Raw genomic sequence first — 19,667 nt, 5'->3', positions numbered from 1 at the left:
CCCCCACCCCACCCCACCTCCCCGACTCCATTAGGGGAAAAACTTACATTTAGCGGACGAGAATGTGAAAATCATGTACGTTGTCCATACATACCAACTTAAATTTGCAGAAATTTCACCGTGTTTAAGTTATCAGTTTTCTTTGGTCACCGCTCTGATGTTGAACTAAAAGATAAATTTGATACTTTTTTAAACTGTTTCAAAGTATTCTGATAGAATTTGCTTATTTAATAACAGACAAAGAAGTGATATAAGCAAATTGAAAATATGTGACATTTGTCTCATCCGATTGTTCTATTTATAGCTGTATAATAACAATGCATGATATATTGTTATTGAATTCGAATCTAAATTGTAGCTAAACAAACTTGGAAAATGCTATATTACAAATATTTAGTGAATTATAACTTCTTAATGTTAAATTGAATAGAAAAATAATATCACTATTACAATGAAATTGATTAAGTAATTATGTTAAAATTAAATAACGGTTCAAACTGCCAACCCGTCGGTAACTGGTCTGAGATACAACCTTGGACAATTTCACTACTGTTAAACCTAAGTATTAACCGTAATGATCTCTTTGAACAGCGAAATGCCTTTATTCGCTTTGATTTTTGTGTAATAACAGCTGATGTATAAAATGAAACTGCATTTCTTTTGTGTTGGTGATTTTTCTTAGAAAAACTACTTTCCCTTTCATGTTTTCTGCGGACCAATATAATGCAGGTACGTTGATTATCTGTTAATGATTATCACCTGTTGATATGATGTACAAAATTCTGGTGTACACATACAAAACGCTGATTGGACCAGCTCATCAGTACCTACAGGAGCTTGTTACCCTGTACCAGCCGTCACGATCACGGCAGTCGGAGTCAGAATCTTTGTTGTGTGTCCCAAAATCTCGTACTGTGACCTACGGAAACAGAGGCTTTGGGAGGGTTTCGACTACGTTGTGGAATAGCTTACCATCTGCTATTAGAAAGTCAAATACTCTTGCCAAGTTCAAGAGGGACATCAAAACTCACCTCTTCACGTCTGCATTTTAGAATCCTTGCAAAGACGTCATGTAAATACCACCCTTTATTTGTTCAATTGTGTGCACATTGCTTGCTTAACTGTATAAAAGTGATTGTAAGCATTTGTGTTTTGTTTTCACAATTATAAGCATTACTATTATCCATTTGTTGTAAAGCGATTTAGAGTAATTTTACAAATTATATAGGGCGCTATATAAATGTTGTATATTATTATTTTACTATAATTATATCATTTGAAACTCCCCAGTGAATAGGTTATAAATAGAACGTCACATGATCACCAAGGACATGTATTTTGGTAGCGGTTATTCCCGTGATCAACGTGGAGATTGCACGTGTTCTGGATTTGATCATTGCTAACATTATGTCTTAAACTTTTCCACAAAATATATATTCAAGATTTTCAATATATAAAGTATTGGCGTATGACAGTCAAATATAAAAATTCATTCAAACCGAGTACATTGACTCATTGCCGTATATAGATCATTAATTGCTATTTGTAAAGTGTTATGTTACAACGGGGACAAGCATAGGTTTTACGTTCCCGCAACAGCTAGGGTCATATGAGGACGTAACATCCTGCATTGGGAAGGAGCGAAACAATGTTTACTTGCGGTCAGAACCGGTACAAAATGACGTATTTTCTAGTACAAGTAATCGTTTCGAACAATTTCTTCGACTGCTTTTTTTTGTGTGTGTCATTGTAGACTTGACAAATAAATTGATTTGTCTCATTTATTGGAGAGTTACTGGATTTAATTCATAACTTATCACACAAGAAATAAATCGATGCAATAAAATACAAATCGACAATTACGTTGTTTCAAAACAAAGGTTGTTTAAAGAGGATATTGCTCTATCCTAACAAATACTGCACCGTGGCGGTTCGTGATATATTATATTCAAGTCTGTTTTGGATTTATTCTTGGATAATTCCTAATATTTAACAAACTTTAACTGTCAACAATAAACAAAAAATAGAGCGAATGATTTGTAAAATACATATTAATCTTTGATAAACAAAAACAATTGCATTTTTCAAACAACATATTGATTAATGTTATAAATAGTGGTTGATATTTACAACCAATAGTTCCTAATATATCCGACATAACACCACGTCATTAATCCGACCAAAAGACGAATCTGTACTGGATGAACACAAGGCATCGATGACAGAAACTCTTAAAGGTAAACATAAGGCACATCCGTGATTGCACCTGAAAAGGTTGGTAACACTGCAGTATACAGCTCTTTCATACTTCTAGGGCTCATTGAGGATGCTAGGGGCCAAAAAGAGTGGCAATCAAAATTGGTCTAATCTACTACTGAAACAAAAGGGAAATTCCGTAAAGCATCTTAATTATATAAATTTCAAACACCAGAGGATTTTTGGTAAATCCCCTTGTAAGGATGCTAGTTTTGCAAGATAGTTTCGTATGAAGGTCTGGTTAGATAAAGCAATTTAAAATTTGGAAAATTCAAGTGACGTGTATACATTAATAATGAGTACAGTGTCTATATTATGAACCGTACAATAACTCGAAAGAGATCAATTCGGCCAACAAAGTTTTGCAAACCTTAAGCCTGTGGACTATGAAATCCATCCGCAGAGTCTAACACCTTGTATTCTTAAAGAAAAACGTAATACACAAACTCGATTGCACCAATTAATTTGGTAATATATAGCCTACAGCATGCCAAAAATGAATTACACTGCACCATATAGCTTTTAAGACCTTCCAGGACTCATCGGTGATGGTATGGGTCAAAATCGCGGAAATCCAAATTGGTCTTACCTACAGTAGAAACAGAAGAGCAGTGCATACGCCCCTGAATGACATGAATTTAAAAAAAAAAAAAGATAAATATTGCCATAAAAGTAACAGCAAACCTTGGGGACTACACACTAGACGTCTAAGAACAAAATGGGGTTGATGAAGCATCAACAGCAATGACAGCCGACAACTACCATTATTCTACCAATGTGATGAAGCTGAACAGAAAATGATGGCAAAGGGCGGCTACGTAACCAGTAGAACGAAGAGACGAGGATTCACATGTGGCAGCAACGATAGACGGCGGTGTAATCTGCTCATTGAAAACTGCAAAACCACGTGAGCTCATGGAGCATTGTAATTCTAGATTCTTCTTAAGAAAGTCCAAATATAGAAATGTCTGGAGCATTTAAGATAGATTTATTTGCTAGAGGTCTTCCCATAGTGAAGGAAATATAGTATGAGGGACTCGTTTCAGATATAGCATTCTCTAAATATGAACGTCACACACACACACACACACACACACACTCACACACACAGACGTGATTCGCATTTAAAATATAAAAACAATCGGTCACTTTGTTGATCCTTTACGGCATGCGGCTTCGTATCAGTTACGGATGTTAATAATTGTTCTGGATAGGAACCAGAGAAGAAACCGCATCCTTAAGAGAGAGCGTCCCGATTTGAAGACACGGTTGTACGGTCAGTCAAACAGTATCAACTTAGTCCTGACGAGTATGCATATAAGTCTTGATGAAGCAACTTAACATTCTACAACCGGAGTTACGGAGGGAGGGGCCTAATTCTTTCTTTAGTGTTGGTGATAAAGTAGTCGCTCCAAGTCAAGGTTATTCCAATTTCCGGTAGTTTTCCTAACCTTGTTCTAGTTCTTGAAAAGTCTTCATTGCTTTGAACAGTGCAGCCAATCTACCTGTGTTGTCCTATTGTTACAACGCATCTACAATAACCAGTGTATAATTGCCGGGATCAACACAGATGTTATCGGAGGTTTAGTTTGGAATATTAAAAAATATGTATTTGATAATCAACTCTCAAAATATTTCATACAAGCGATGGTGTTTAGTTTTGAATTCGTGCATGCACATAATACTCGTTAGAATTTAACGAACATTCTACTTTTGAAGTGCTTTTTACCATTTTTGTGTCTTTCCTCTTATTCATTTAAACTGTTTCGGGATCATCATCATCATCATCATCATCATCATGATCGTATCCCACGTCATCTGATATCATCATCATGATCAGTTTTGTAAACTTGTATTTAAACTTGTAAGCGCAAACATGTATATGTATATTGTTTAAGCAGACATTAAAAACAATGCCATGTACATATATAAAGACATATACACTAAGATGTTTGGATAGAAATTCTTTACACTGTAAGTAGTGTTTATGATAATAAAGTCTTTGTCCTTGTCATTGTTTAGTCAGTCAAATGTTTGAACGGACATTTTTCTTCAAAAATACATCAACAATTGTTGATATTTCTTAGTTACATATACTCGAATGTATTGTATAATGAAAGATTTTCGCGAAGCTTAAAGAAATATTTACAACTAAATAATAATCTAAGACTATCTAGTCTTTTAGTTTACCGTCCGAAATGAAACTACTTGTGATATTTTCTTAGAATAACTACTTTCTGTTTCATATTTCCACGAAATGGACCAACAGCAAGCAGGTACGTGGACTGTCTTTTTTCATAAGTTATAAATAGAATGTCACAATATCTATTTTGGTAGCGGAAATTCCACTGGCGAGCATGATATAAACGTGTACCCATGTCTACAAGAGACAAGACTTCGTTAGTGAAGTGTAGACGTAAAACACCAACCAACCAACCAACCAACCTACAGGGAACACACAGAGTCAGGCATGGATACTGGACGTGTTTTATGGCTGGTCATCGCTACCATTATGATACTAGACTTTTCACATGTCAGATACATGTAAGTATTTCAACGGGTTAAGTTTTTGGCGTTTGACAGGCAAAAACATTAAGTAATTCAAAATTGTATATTGACCAAATGTCATCGATATTTGTTAGCTTTAATGCAAAAACGGATATACACTTGTAATAATACTAACTTAATAAGGGTGATATAATATTTACTTGGGATCGGGATATGTTCAAAATGACATTGAACGGGTACTTATTTTGTACTGCTTCAAACATGTATTTTAACCGAAAAACTGAAAGGAAAAATTTCATCAATTCATTGTGAACTGTTCAACATGAATATTTGGAAGAAAGCACATAGGCTAACATAATGGTATATCTAATGTCAAACCATGTAATTGAAAAGCGAACACTCGAGGTAGAAGTTTTTAACAAGCTAAATAGAATACGTATTGCCGATGACATGACCAATTTTACATTGAGCTACGGTTTCCAGTTCTGGATATTTTTGTTGTGTGTCTCACAATTTAGACGTAATAAATTAATAATCCTCCCTCATTGGAAAGTCAATGGCGTATATCTAACACTAAAATAAACAATAAATTGATTAAAAAAATAATCCTTGGAAAAACATATTTCAACACTGAGGTGGTTATAAATGGTATTGCACCATCGAACCAAACATTGCACAGTACCTTACCCAGCAGTGATTTCATTTCTAATTCAGGACATATTTAAGGTCTTTTCCCCTGTAATTGTTTTTAAATCCTTTGCGATATACTATTTCCCAATTTGAATGTTTATTGATTAACTCAAAAATGGGGTAATTGCTTTTGAAAAAAATATATGTTTCCATAGTTGTGAATAAAAGGTACAGATGTCTGGTTGGTTTGGTGGGTAATGGGGTGGGGAAGGGTGTTGTGGGTGTAGAAAAGGTAAGCAATGCTTCACGATAAATATGCGAAATAATGTCATCTTATATGAACAATTTACCTTTGGTTTGTTGGTGTGTCATGAATGAATTGCTTTCTCGTTTTCCATTGTTTGTTCTTTGCCAAATCTGATTAACATTTTTTTGTTATTTCACTCACAGAATTAAAGACAAATCTATAGAGGATAAAAATAAGTTAGCGGTGACAGGCGACACTTACAAACTTGAAATCAACAAACAAAAAGTAGAAGATGACGCATCCATATTGACGACATACGACCAAATATTAATCGTATATGAAAGCACTGTAGAGAATGATGAAACGATGACAGACGACGATAACATACCAGTAGTCAACGAACAATCAGTAGAGGATGAACATGAGGCAGCGACGACAGACGACGGGGTTCTCCGAACACCAAAAACCATAAAAAAAAACACGATAGTCTCTAGCTTGGCGGACCTTAGCCATGAGCCAGAAAGTCCAACTGCGGATAAAGAAACGGCAAGAACAGACAGGTCAAATATTCCAAGGTAGGTACACTTGATATAGCCTTATTTGAGGTCTAACTCGCGGTACCGATGATGGTTTTGTTTGTTTGTGGGTTAACGTCCTCGTAGTTAGCCAGGCACAGGGACCAGACAATTTGTTACAGCTATATTTGGACCTAAACTAAGATTCTCTATATCAATAACGTGAAATATGATAGGTCCATGGCAAGTCATTTCTGGCTATTAACCAATAAATATCTATTCCTTACAATGTATCCTATTACTTTTGGCCAACATTAGCTATTAGAATTTCGACATTATATACACTATGCATTTTATTTCTTTAGTCCGTAAATTTCTCACTAAGCTTTGAACTACATCGGTGAGAGTGTTATGGTGAGAGAAACACTAAGTTATACCGTTCGTAAGGTGTCCAGTAACCGGTCTGCTGATAATCAAGTATTGGTTCGATTTGTAATGCTTCACTCAAAGTCGGCCTATCCTGGAAATATTGAATGGCCTAACCTAGAAGGATTGCATATCTCTGTGAATAACTATGAGATTGTTATTTATTGCGCGTGTAAACGTTCGTTTGAGAACACTCACTGTTTCAATCCTTAAATGGAAAATAAATCTTAAAATAAAATCATTACCTTTTAAAAGTAGTGACATACGGTAAACCATCTTACTGGTAGGAGAGACTAGCTCTTGAATTATCCAGTACTTTATAGATTTAATTAACTGATTGGTTATAAATTGTATGAAATGAAGTATATGAATAGGGAATTCATATGCGTTGTGAATATTAATGAACATTTGTGTTTTGTGTTTTTCAGGTGCAAGACAAGACACATGATTGGAAAGAGAGACCTTCATCAGTGGGAGACACTGCTGTATGGTTGGTCATAAAGTCACACACCATCTCATGATCATTAGAATCAACTTAGTCCTAGTGATCCTGTTTAGGGTTCAGCGGAATGCAACTCCAGATGAGTAAGGCATTGCCAACCGGAGTATCCATATCGGAAAGATTTGCGAAATACAAATCCGAACTCTCCCATAGTTCACAACCTGAGTTACAGCACCGGAGAAATGCGTAATGCAACTCCAGATGATCCATGCATTTACAACCGGGTTACCATATCGGAAAGTTTTAAGGAATGCAAATCCGAACACTCCCGGCGTTCACAACCTGAGTTACAGGTAATCCAACTTCAGATGATGCAGGCATTTACAATCGGAGTTACCATATTGGAGTATCCGACTTACCCGGGGTTCACAACTGGAGTCAAGGCAGTAGAAACAGAGCTTTTCTCTTTTAGAGACGGATAGGAGTCACTCCAAGTCAGTTTTGTTCCAGTTTTCTGGTAGTCTTGATCCCGAGTCGAAACCAAATTTGTATCAGACGAATATGGGAAGCAGCTTCGATTTTCTTTAAACCCAGAATTAGGGAGGAAATAACTGCAATACGTTCGTATATCAGTGAGAATCTAGCGGGAATGGAAACAAGCCCGTTTTTTAAAACCCGTCGTCATATCTCCTGTAGTCCTGTAGGAAGCAAAGAGTTATGGAGGGTACGTGGTCCATTTCTCTAAATGGTCACGTGTTCCAGAGTGAAGCAAGTTACGAGGAACGTTTATTTCCGACTCAAGTTCTAGTCCTAGTGCTAATCGTCGTTACTTTGAACTATGCAGCCCATCAGTGTATATCCAGACAATGCTCCGACACAACCAACAGTTTATTTTGTCTGATTATGACAACGCACCTCCAATAGCGTGTGTCAGATCGCTTGTATGGACACAGAAGTTAGACTCGTTTATGTTATTTGATCTTAGTAACGTGTTTCTATTACTGTGCAAATGGTCAATGGAAATATAAAAAGGTGCGTTTTAATTAAAATTAACACAAAACGTTGATCGCAGTGTGCTCAATGTAGCGTGTCATTGTTTTGTACATTATAAAACTCGGTATATTCATTAAAAGCACATCCTATTCAGGTCCAATGAGCTGGTATCTTTCATATCCTCATAATAAAACAGTTTCATACTAAGATGGTGTTTAGTTTTCAATTCATACATACAGGCAATTGAACCTTGTTAGTATTTATACTAATCAGTTCTGTGTAAGTTAAACATCGATAGTCGGATATCTTTTGTTTGTATGTTAATTGACACATGTTTCAATAATGTATAACGATGTATTTAAATACACTAAGCATGTTTTAAAAACATGGAGAATATTTTACATAAAACATACTTTGTAAATATAAAGAAAAGTTTACACTAAGTGAGCACTAACAATGCATTAAAGCTATAGCGAAAAATTAACACTAGGCATGCTTATGATATATGAACTAATTTACTCTTATCATGCTTTATAAAGCAAGTGATTTACAAAGAGCATGCATTATACAACAAATTATTCATACAAAGCATGCATTACTATAGTATACAATTAACCTTTTTACACTTGCAAAAGATTATTATATGATTATACAATATTAATACCAGGACTTCGCTTGCCTTATGAAAACGAAAGTTACTCACACTTTACTCACCATGCATTATATAAACCGAATAACTTGCACACGTGCACTTCAATACAAAGTATTGGTGTTTGATTGCCAAACATTAAAATTTAAACCAGGTGCATTGGCCGACTGCCATGTAAACTTAAATCCAATCAAAGTACTGAGACAATGAAGCAATGGGAATGTGGTTTCCCTGTTGTGATAGTAGTACTGCAGAAATGTGTTTTAGCCTGTCTATTTACAGAAGTGACAACAGTTAGGTTAATACGTTGTTTTGATCAATCTTGACAACATGAGGGAATAGGGACTGAACCAGTATTCGGCTTACTGTAGAAAGAAATTCGACACCACATATAAATTAACTTGATAGAAATATTTTGTTTTAACGAAAAAATGTAAAAACGTCGCTTGATTTTCCCACTTTTGTAATGCATTGTGAAACAAGCCGTTCATAGGAAACTGTCTAGCAGGCAAATACCTTGCAAAGCTATTGATGTCAGACAGAACTAACTATTATAAGAATCTACTATGAAATTACTTTAAACAGGTTTCAATNCCCCCACCCCACCCCACCTCCCCGACTCCATTAGGGGAAAAACTTACATTTAGCGGACGAGAATGTGAAAATCATGTACGTTGTCCATACATACCAACTTAAATTTGCAGAAATTTCACCGTGTTTAAGTTATCAGTTTTCTTTGGTCACCGCTCTGATGTTGAACTAAAAGATAAATTTGATACTTTTTTAAACTGTTTCAAAGTATTCTGATAGAATTTGCTTATTTAATAACAGACAAAGAAGTGATATAAGCAAATTGAAAATATGTGACATTTGTCTCATCCGATTGTTCTATTTATAGCTGTATAATAACAATGCATGATATATTGTTATTGAATTCGAATCTAAATTGTAGCTAAACAAACTTGGAAAATGCTATATTACAAATATTTAGTGAATTATAACTTCTTAATGTTAAATTGAATAGAAAAATAATATCACTATTACAATGAAATTGATTAAGTAATTATGTTAAAATTAAATAACGGTTCAAACTGCCAACCCGTCGGTAACTGGTCTGAGATACAACCTTGGACAATTTCACTACTGTTAAACCTAAGTATTAACCGTAATGATCTCTTTGAACAGCGAAATGCCTTTATTCGCTTTGATTTTTGTGTAATAACAGCTGATGTATAAAATGAAACTGCATTTCTTTTGTGTTGGTGATTTTTCTTAGAAAAACTACTTTCCCTTTCATGTTTTCTGCGGACCAATATAATGCAGGTACGTTGATTATCTGTTAATGATTATCACCTGTTGATATGATGTACAAAATTCTGGTGTACACATACAAAACGCTGATTGGACCAGCTCATCAGTACCTACAGGAGCTTGTTACCCTGTACCAGCCGTCACGATCACGGCAGTCGGAGTCAGAATCTTTGTTGTGTGTCCCAAAATCTCGTACTGTGACCTACGGAAACAGAGGCTTTGGGAGGGTTTCGACTACGTTGTGGAATAGCTTACCATCTGCTATTAGAAAGTCAAATACTCTTGCCAAGTTCAAGAGGGACATCAAAACTCACCTCTTCACGTCTGCATTTTAGAATCCTTGCAAAGACGTCATGTAAATACCACCATTTATTTGTTCAATTGTGTGCACATTGCTTGCTTAACTGTATAAAAGTGATTGTAAGCATTTGTGTTTTGTTTTCACAATTATAAGCATTACTATTATCCATATGTTGTAAAGCGATTTAGAGTAATTTTACAAATTATATAGGGCGCTATATAAATGTTGTATATTATTATTTTACTATAATTATATCATTTGAAACTCCCCAGTGAATAGGTTATAAATAGAACGTCACATGATCACCAAGGACATGTATTTTGGTAGCGGTTATTCCCGTGATCAACGTGGAGATTGCACGTGTTCTGGATTTGATCATTGCTAACATTATGTCTTAAACTTTTCCACAAAATATATATTCAAGATTTTCAATATATAAAGTATTGGCGTATGACAGTCAAATGTAAAAATGCATTCAAACCGAGTACATTGACTCATAGCCGTATATAGATCGTTAATTGCTATTTGTACAGTTTTATGCTACAACGGACACGTATTATACCTACTGTCTTGTCTGTTTGTGGTATAACGACCACGTAACAGCCAGGGTCATATAAGGACGTAACATACTGCCTTGGGAAGGAGCGAAACAATGTTCACTGGCGGTCAGAACCGGTACAAAATGACATGGGATGGGTACATTTTAACACTTCATTCCTTCCGACGTATTTTTTAGTACATGAAATCGTTTCTTTCGAACTATTTTATCCACTGTTTTTTTCCTGTTTGTCACTGTAGACTTGACACATACATTTATTCGTCTAATTTATTAAGGAGTTACTGAATCTAATTCATAACTTATCACGCAATAAATAAATTGATGCAATAAAATACAAATCGACAATTACGTTTCAAAATAAAGATTGTTTAAAGACGATATTGCACTATCCTAACAAATACATGGTGGTTCGTAACACAGTGATATTTTATATTCAAGTCTGTTCAGGATTTACCCCTGGATAATTCCTAATATTTAACAAATTTAAACTGTCAACAATAAACAGAAATGAGAGGGAATGGTTTTTAAAATATATATCACTATTTGATAAAACAAAAAACACAAAAAAACAGCTGCATTTTTCAAACAAACAATGGTATATATCTCCCCGGATATGTTAATGTCATGAATATTTTGGTTGTTATTTACAAGCAGTAATTCCTGATATATTCGACATGATACCACGTCATTAATCCGACCAAAAGATGAATCTGTACTGGATGAACAGAAGTCATTGATACCAGAGACTCTTAAAAGAAAAGACACACCCGTGGTTGCACCTGAAAACGTTGATAACACTGCAGTATACAGCTCTTCCATGCTTCTAGGACTCATTGGTGATGCTAGGGGCCAAAAAGGATGGCAATTAAAATTGGTCTAATCTGTTGTTGAAACAAAAGTGAAACTGCGTAAACCATCTTGATTAAATAAATTTCAAACACCAGGGGGGATTTACCAAAAAAAAAGTTTCGTATGAACGGCTGGTTAGACAAAGCAATTTAAAATTTGGAATATTCAAGTGACGTGTATACATCAATAATGAGTAATGTCTATATTATGAACCGTACAATTACTCGAAAGAGATCAATTTGGCCAACAAAGTTATGTAAACCTTAAGCCTAAGGACAATGAAATCCATCCGCAGAGTCTGAACACCTTAACAATTAATGTGGTAATAAATAGCCTACAGCATACCAAAAATTAATAACACTGCACCCTATAGCTTTTTAGTCCTTCTAGAACTCATCGGTGATGGTATGGGTCAAAAAGGCGGAAATCCAATTTGAACTAACCTACAGTAGAAACAGAAGAGGAGTGCATAAACCCCTGAATTACATCAATTTCAAAAATGTGCTGGTTAATTTAAAAATGATAATGAGTACACTTTTTATAGCAAGAACCGCACCACTACTAAAAAAAGATAAGTATTGCCATTAAAGTTACAGCAAACCTCGGGGAATACACACTAGACGTCAAAGAAAGAAATGGGGTTGATGAAGCATCAACAGCAATGACAGCCGACAGCTATCATTGTTCTACTAATGTGTTGTAGCTGATCAGAAAATGATGGCAAAGGGCGGCTACTTAACCAGTAGAACGAAGAGCAGAGGATCCGCATATTGTAGCAACGACGGTCGGCGGTATCCTCTGCTCATTGAAAACTGTAAAACCACGTGAGCTCATGGAGCATTGTCATTCGAGATTTTTCTCAATAAAGTCCAAATGTAGTCTAAGAAATGTCTGGAGCATTCAAGGTAGATATATTTGCTGAAAGTCTTCCCATAGTGAAGGCAATGTGTTATTCTTTTACGGCATGCGGCTTCATATCAGTTACGGATGTTAAAAATTGTTCTGTATAATAACCAGAGAAGAAACAGCATTCTAAAGAGAGAGAGCATCCCGATTTGATGACACGGTTGTATGGTCAGTCAAAAAGCATCAACTAAATCCTGATGATTATGTTTATAAGACTTGATGAAGCAACTCAAAATTCTACAACCGAAGTTACGGAGGGAGGGGGACTTAATTCTTTCTTTATTGTTGGGGATAAAGTAGTCGCCCAAGTCAAGGTTATTCCAATTTCCGGTAGTTTTCCTAACCTTGTTCTAGTCTTCATTGCTTTGAACAGTGCAGCCCATCTACCTTTTTTGTCCTATTGTTACATCGCGCCTAATCAACACAGACGTTATCAGAATTTTTGTTTGGAATATTAATAAATATGTATTGATATTCAACTCTCAAAATATTTCATACAAACGATTTTTTTCACACTCACACATTTATAAACAACCAGAACAATATGATACAGCTTAATAAATGCTATTTATTTACTGTATAGGTATGCAATGTTATCATGACCAACATTGTTGTATATGTATTATACATCAGCATACACATATTTATACACATAACAGAAGAAATAAACAATACACAAATATATACATTTCATGATCATCTACATTTAAGGTTTGGCCTTGGGGGCTATATCATACTACACATATATAAGCTATGGAAATCTCACGGATTACTGACGACGTTATCCTACCAGGAAGGAACTTTCACCCCTTGTCCCAGGAGTACTGCCAATATATCCCCCAGGAGCGAAACGGTCGCCCTTGGTTCCAACGGCTGGATGAGATTTCCCATTATCAAAAGACGGACCCCAATGAGAGGATATTTCTGACAATCCTGGATCCAGACATGATGAGTAGCTCATATACCTGGATCCCATGAGAGGATATCTGATCAGGAAATTCCTGGGTCCGTATGATATCTAGATCTAATTTTCTGGATATAGATCCCATGAGAGGATATTTCCTGAATCCTGGATCGGACACATGGGCCCCGTTAGCCCATGCTGTACCAATCCCATGAGAGGATTCATCGTTGTTAAAAAATCCTGGATCTATAGGATACCTAATTATAACTTATAGGCACCTTATTATGTAGGTATAACTGTATATTAACATGGGGGCTGAATACAACAACATATGTGTTGTGCACCTCCTGTAACTCCCATAGTTTATACCTCTGATCTGTATTCCCTATACCCTACCATGGTATAGCCCCAGTACTATAACATTTGAATAAATATACAAGTATATGTACATCTGTATATGACTTCACTCTATGCGACTTGTGTCTGCTCTTTCATCATTCAATAAAATTACATTTAACAACACGAATTGCTCCGTTTACTTATGCTACTGTACTCCTTGGTACACTTGCATATGTATGTAAATAATTTACTCAAGAACACTGTAATAATTATAAGTTGGAGGTTGGGGTGGATGACGGTAAGCTGATGTAAAATGCGTCTGCACGCTCCGATAGTTTCTTAAAACATTAATTAATTATGCGTGGCTAACCGCTTGACCAATGGTAATTAACCTTGACCTGCCTAGTGATAACTTAAGCCAATCAGCATCATCCCTAATATAATTATTACCATATTATCACGTGTAAGAAGAGTGTAGGAGACTGTTGAGCTATGTTCTTTGTTCTGTATCTATAAATAGAACCTGACAGCATTACGTTTACCTAAATTTTGGTACACATGCTGGTACTAAGATAATATATATATATATGATATTCATCCACATGTATCTCTAACACACCTAAAAACTTAAAAATCAACAATGTTGCACATGACATATAAACAAATGGCTGTTTACAAACAAAGTTAATTATAAATAATAAACTACAATTTACTCTTAAAATCTTGTGAGCATCATCATCATCATCATCATCATCATCATCATCATCATCATCATCATAATTATCGTCATCATCATCATCATCATCATCATCATCATCATCATCATCATCATCATCATCATCATCATCATCATCATCATCATCATCATCATCATAATTATCATCATCATCATCATTATCATCATCATCATCATAATTATCATCATCATAATCATCATCATCATCATGATCGTATCCATCGTCATCTGATATCATCATCATGATCAGTTTTGTTAACTTGTATTTAAACTTGTAAGCGCAAACATGTATATGTATATTGTATAAGCAGACATTTAAAACAATGCCATGTACATACATAAAGACATATACACTAAGATTTTGTTTTAGAAATGTTTGTTTATAAATTCTTTACACTGTGAGTAGTGTTTATGATAATGAAGTCTTTGTCCTTGTCATTGTTTAGTCAGTCAAATGTTTGAACGGTAAATTTTCTTCAAATTGTTGATATTTCTTATTTACATATACTCGCATGTATTGTATAATGAAAGATTGTCACGAAGCATTAAGAAATATTTACAACTAAATAATAAACTAAGGCTATCTAGTAATTTAGTTTACCGTCCGAAATGAAACTGCTTGTGATTTTTTCTTAGAATAACTACTTTCTGTTTTATATTTTCACGAAACGGACCAATAGCAAACAGGTACGTGGACTTTCTTATACTTGTTGTTATGTTATCGTTTGACACTCCCCAATCAAGAAGTTATAAATAGAATAGAATAAGATTATCACGATGATCTATTTTGGTAGCGGGAATTCCACTGGCGAGCATGATATAAACGCGTACCCATGTCTACAAGAGACAAGACTTCGTTAGTGAAGTGTAGACGTAAAACACCTCAACCAACCAACCAACCTACAGGGAACACAGAAAGAAGCAGGCATGGAGACTGGACATATTTTATGGCTGGGCATCGCTACCATTATGATACTAGGCTTTTCACAGGCCAGATACATGTAAGTATTTCAACGGGTTAGGTTTTTGGCGTTTGAAAAAATAAAAAAGTAATTCAGAACTGTATATGGACCAAATGTCTTATGCAAATACTGCATTGATATGCGTTAACTTTCATGCAAAATAAGGGCATACAATAGTAGTATACTTGCTTGATGAGGGTGGTATAATATTAACTTGGGATCGGGATGTGTTCGAAATGGCATGGAACCTGAACTTTTTATTGCTTCAAACATGCATTTTAAAAGAAAAACTGAAATAAGAAACTTCCGTTCAATTTGTTGTTAACTATTCTATGTAAATATTTGGAAGAATGTAGAAAGCCTGACGTGAAAATGTCCAATGAAATACAATGATTTGTCTAATGTCAAAGCATGTAGTTGAAAAGTGAACACTCAAGGTCGAAGTATTTAACAAGCTGGATAAAGTACGTATGACTGATAACATAACCAATAGGACATTGAGCTACGGTTTTCAGCGCTAGAATGTTTGTGTGTAACTGTAGCTTAATCTATATATTATATCTCTAACAATTTAGATTATACGTGTAATAAATTGATATCGCTCGCTCATTATATATCACTAAAACAAACAATCAATTGATTAAAAACATAATCCTTGGACAAACCTATATTTCAACACTAAGGTGGTTATAAATGGTATTGCACCATCGAACCAAACATTGCACGATATCTTACTCTAAAGTGGTGTAATCTGTAATTTAGGACATATTCAAGGTCTTTTCCCCTGTACAATTGTACAAATATACNGGGGGGTGAAGAAAAAGGTAAGCAATGCTTCACGAAAAATATCCGAAATGGTGTAATCTTATATGAACAAATTACCTTTGGTTTGTTGGTGTGTCAGTAGTTGATCGTTTTCTCGTTTCCAACTATTTTATCGTTCCTAAATTTAATGAAGACTTTTTTGTTATTTTACTCACAGAGTCAATGAGGCAGCAGTGTCAGGCGAAACTTACAAACTAGAAATCAACAAACGAAAAGTAGAAGATGACGCATCCATAATGACGACATACGACCAAATATTTGAAGGCATTTTAGAGAATGATGTAACGATGACAGACGAAGATTACATACCAGTAGTCAACGAGCAATCAGTAAAGGATGTACATGAGGCAGCGACTACAACCGACGGGGTCCTCCGCTCACCGAAAACCCTGAAAACCATGAGAGTCCCAAGCTTGGTGAACCGTAGCCATAACCAAGAAAGTCCAAATGCGGACGAAGAAACGGCAAGAAAAGACAGGTGGAATATTCCAAGGTAGGTTCACTTGATTTAGCTTTATCTTAAGGCTAACTCCTGATGCAGATTATGTTTGTTTGTCTGTTGGTTAACGTCCTCGCAACAGTCAGGGCGAAATATGGTTGGGATCCTAGGCAGACATCGCCGGAAAGGAAAAGTAGATAGAAAAGAATGAAGACAATCCCAAGTGTTGTAATGATGGAAGAAGCTCAAAGTTGGTGTCTTGCATGTCCTCTCAGTAGAAGACACAGACGAAAACCCCGTATTAGTCTCCTCTTTCGATCATGCAGTGGGTAACAGCAGGTCTATTCTTGTATCTCTTCCCCAACTTGTAGGGGTGATAGATCATGGTTATTCTCTATTTAGTTTACATGTAAAGCAATGACATGCGAAAGGTCCATGGCAAGTCATTTCTGGTTATTAAAACATAGATATCTATTCCTTAGAATGCATCCTTTTACTTTTAGCCGACATGAGCTGTTAGAATTTCGACATGATATACACTACGCATTTGATTTCTATAGTCCAGCATTTCTCACTAAGCTCTGTAAGGTGACGTATTGGTTCGATTTATAATGCCAATTTCACTCTAAGTCGGCCTATACTTGAGGAATTGCATATCTCTTTGAATATTTATGAGATTGTTATTTACACACGAAGTGTAAAAGTCCGTTTGAGAACACTTCAACGTTCCAACCCTAAAATGGAAACTAAAACTTTAAAAAAAATCATTACCTTTTAAAAGGAGCATAAGGTAAAACAACTTACTCGTAGGAGAGACTAGCTCGGGAATTCCCCAGTATCTTATAGATTTCAAATTACTGATTGGTTTTAACATTTTTCAAGGCAAGTGCATGAATTGTATGAAATAAAGTGAATGAATTGGGAAATTCATATGCGTTGTGAATATTAATGAATATTTGTGTTTTGTGTTTTTCAGGAGAAAGACAGGACACCATATCGTAAAGAGAGACCCTCCCCAGTGGATGACACTGCTGTATGGTTAGTCATAAAGTCACACACCATATCATGATCATTAGAATCAACTTAGTCCTAGTGATCCTGCTTAGGGTTCAGCGGGATGCAACTTCAGATGAGCAAGGCATTGCCAACCGGAGTCTCCATATGAGAAACATTTGCGAAATGCAAATCCGAACTCTCCCGTCGTTCACAACCTGAGTTACAGTATCGGAGAAATGCGTAATGCAACTCCAGATGATCCAGGCATTTACAACCGAGTTACCATATCGGAAAGTTTTACGGAATGCAAATCCGAACTCTCCCGTCGTTCACAACCTGAGTTACAGCATCGGAAAAATGTGTAATGCAACTCAAGATGGTGCAGACATTTACAACCGGAGTTACCATATTGGAGTATCCGACTTACCCGGGGTTCACAACCGGAGTAAAGACAGTAGAAACAGAGCTGTCTTCTGGTGGGGACGGATAGGAGTCACTCCAAGTCAGGTTTATTCCAGTTTTCTGGTAGTCTTGATCCCGAGTCGTTGAGATACTATATTTGTATCAAACTAATGTGGAAAGCAACTTCGGTTTTCTCCACAACCAGAATTAGGGAGAAAACAACTGAAATACGTTCACGTATCATTCAGAGGCTAGCGGGAACGAAACGAGCCTGTTTTCTGCAACCCGCCGTCACATCTCCGAATCCGGTAGGAAGCGAAAAGGTATGGAGGTACTTTTCCCATTTCTCTAAATGGTCACGTGTTCCAGAGTGAAGCAAGTTACGAGGAACGTTTATTTCCGACTCAAGTTCTAGTTCTTGAAAATCATCGTTACTTTAAACTGTGCAGTCCATCAGTGTATATCCAGACAATGCTCACAAAATGGTTTATTTTGTCTGATTATGACAACGCACGTCCAATAGTGTGTGACAGATCGCTGGTATGGACATTGATGTTAGACTCGTTTATGTTGTTTGATCTTAGTAACGTATTTCTATTACTGTGCAAACGGTCAATGGAAATATAAAAAGGTGTGTTTTAATCAAAATAACACAATAAATACGTTGCTTCCATTGTACTTGATGTAGCGTGTCATTACTTTTGTACATTTCAACACTCAACATGTTCATTATCCAGGTCCAATGAGCTGGTATCTTTCATTTCCTCATAATAAACCTGTTTCATACTAACGTGGTGTTAAGTTTTTATTCATACATACAGGCAATTGAACCTTGTTAGTATTTATACTTATCATTTCTGTGTAAGTGGAACCTCGATAGTCGGATATTTATTTTGTATGTTAATTTAAACATGTTTTAATAATGTATAACGATTTATTTAAACAATGCATTATATCCTTAGCGAAAAATTAACACTAAGAATGCATATGATATATGAAATAATTTACTCTTATCATGCTTTATAAAGCAAGTGTTTTACAAAGAGCATGCATTATACAACAAATTATTCATACAAAGCATGCATTATACAATTAACCTTTTTACACTGGCAAAAGAGCATTAACAGTTTGATCCCTTTGAACAGCGAAACCTTTCATTTTTTCTGCGAATCGGACCAATAGAATGCAGGTACGTTGATTATCTGTTAATAATTATTACCTGTTGATATGATATCATTTGAAACTCCCCAGTGAATAGGTTATAAATAGAACATTACATGATCACCATGGACATGTATTTTTGTAGCGGTAATTCCCGCGACGAACGTGTTATGTCCATGTACCCATGACTACAAGGGACAGATAGACAGACAAGCATGGAGATTGCACGTGTTCTGGATTTGATCATTGCTAACATTATGTCTTAAGCTTTTCCACAAAATAGATATGCAAGATTTTCAATGTATATAGTA

At 35.6% G+C, this 19,667-nt stretch overlaps 2 protein-coding genes across 4 annotated transcripts in view; both read left to right on the top strand.

Annotated features, from left to right (window-relative positions):
• Positions 1-18,985, top strand: part of LOC110463532 — a 26,883-nt gene extending 7,898 nt beyond the window's left edge. The window contains exons 3-6 of one of the 3 annotated variants that reach the window (XM_021518179.1): positions 15,252-15,258; positions 15,366-15,572; positions 16,516-16,851; positions 17,774-18,985. In XM_021518179.1, coding sequence (XP_021373854.1) covers positions 15,499-15,572; positions 16,516-16,851; positions 17,774-17,840 — 477 coding nt within the window. In that variant the 5' untranslated portion in view covers positions 15,252-15,258; positions 15,366-15,498 and the 3' untranslated portion in view covers positions 17,841-18,985. The remainder of the gene's footprint in view (positions 1-15,251; positions 15,259-15,365; positions 15,573-16,515; positions 16,852-17,773) is intronic. The other 2 variants (XM_021518180.1, XM_021518181.1) reach the window with 2 other exon arrangements.
• On the top strand, positions 4,591-18,985 carry LOC110463531. The gene is made up of 4 exons (XM_021518177.1): positions 4,591-4,800; positions 5,845-6,216; positions 7,011-8,056; positions 18,827-18,985. The coding sequence occupies exons 1-3, from the start codon at positions 4,727-4,729 to the stop codon at positions 7,081-7,083; spliced, it is 519 nt and encodes a 172-aa protein (XP_021373852.1). The 5' UTR covers positions 4,591-4,726; the 3' UTR covers positions 7,084-8,056; positions 18,827-18,985.
• Positions 18,986-19,667: the final 682 nt, after the last annotated feature.

The sequence above is a fragment of the Mizuhopecten yessoensis genome, unplaced genomic scaffold (genome assembly GCF_002113885.1).
Source record: "Mizuhopecten yessoensis strain PY_sf001 unplaced genomic scaffold, ASM211388v2 scaffold10915, whole genome shotgun sequence".
Lineage (NCBI taxonomy): Eukaryota > Metazoa > Mollusca > Bivalvia > Pectinida > Pectinidae > Mizuhopecten > Mizuhopecten yessoensis.
The sequence above is the reverse complement of the archived record's forward strand: the minus strand, read 5'-3'. Positions and strand labels throughout refer to the sequence as shown.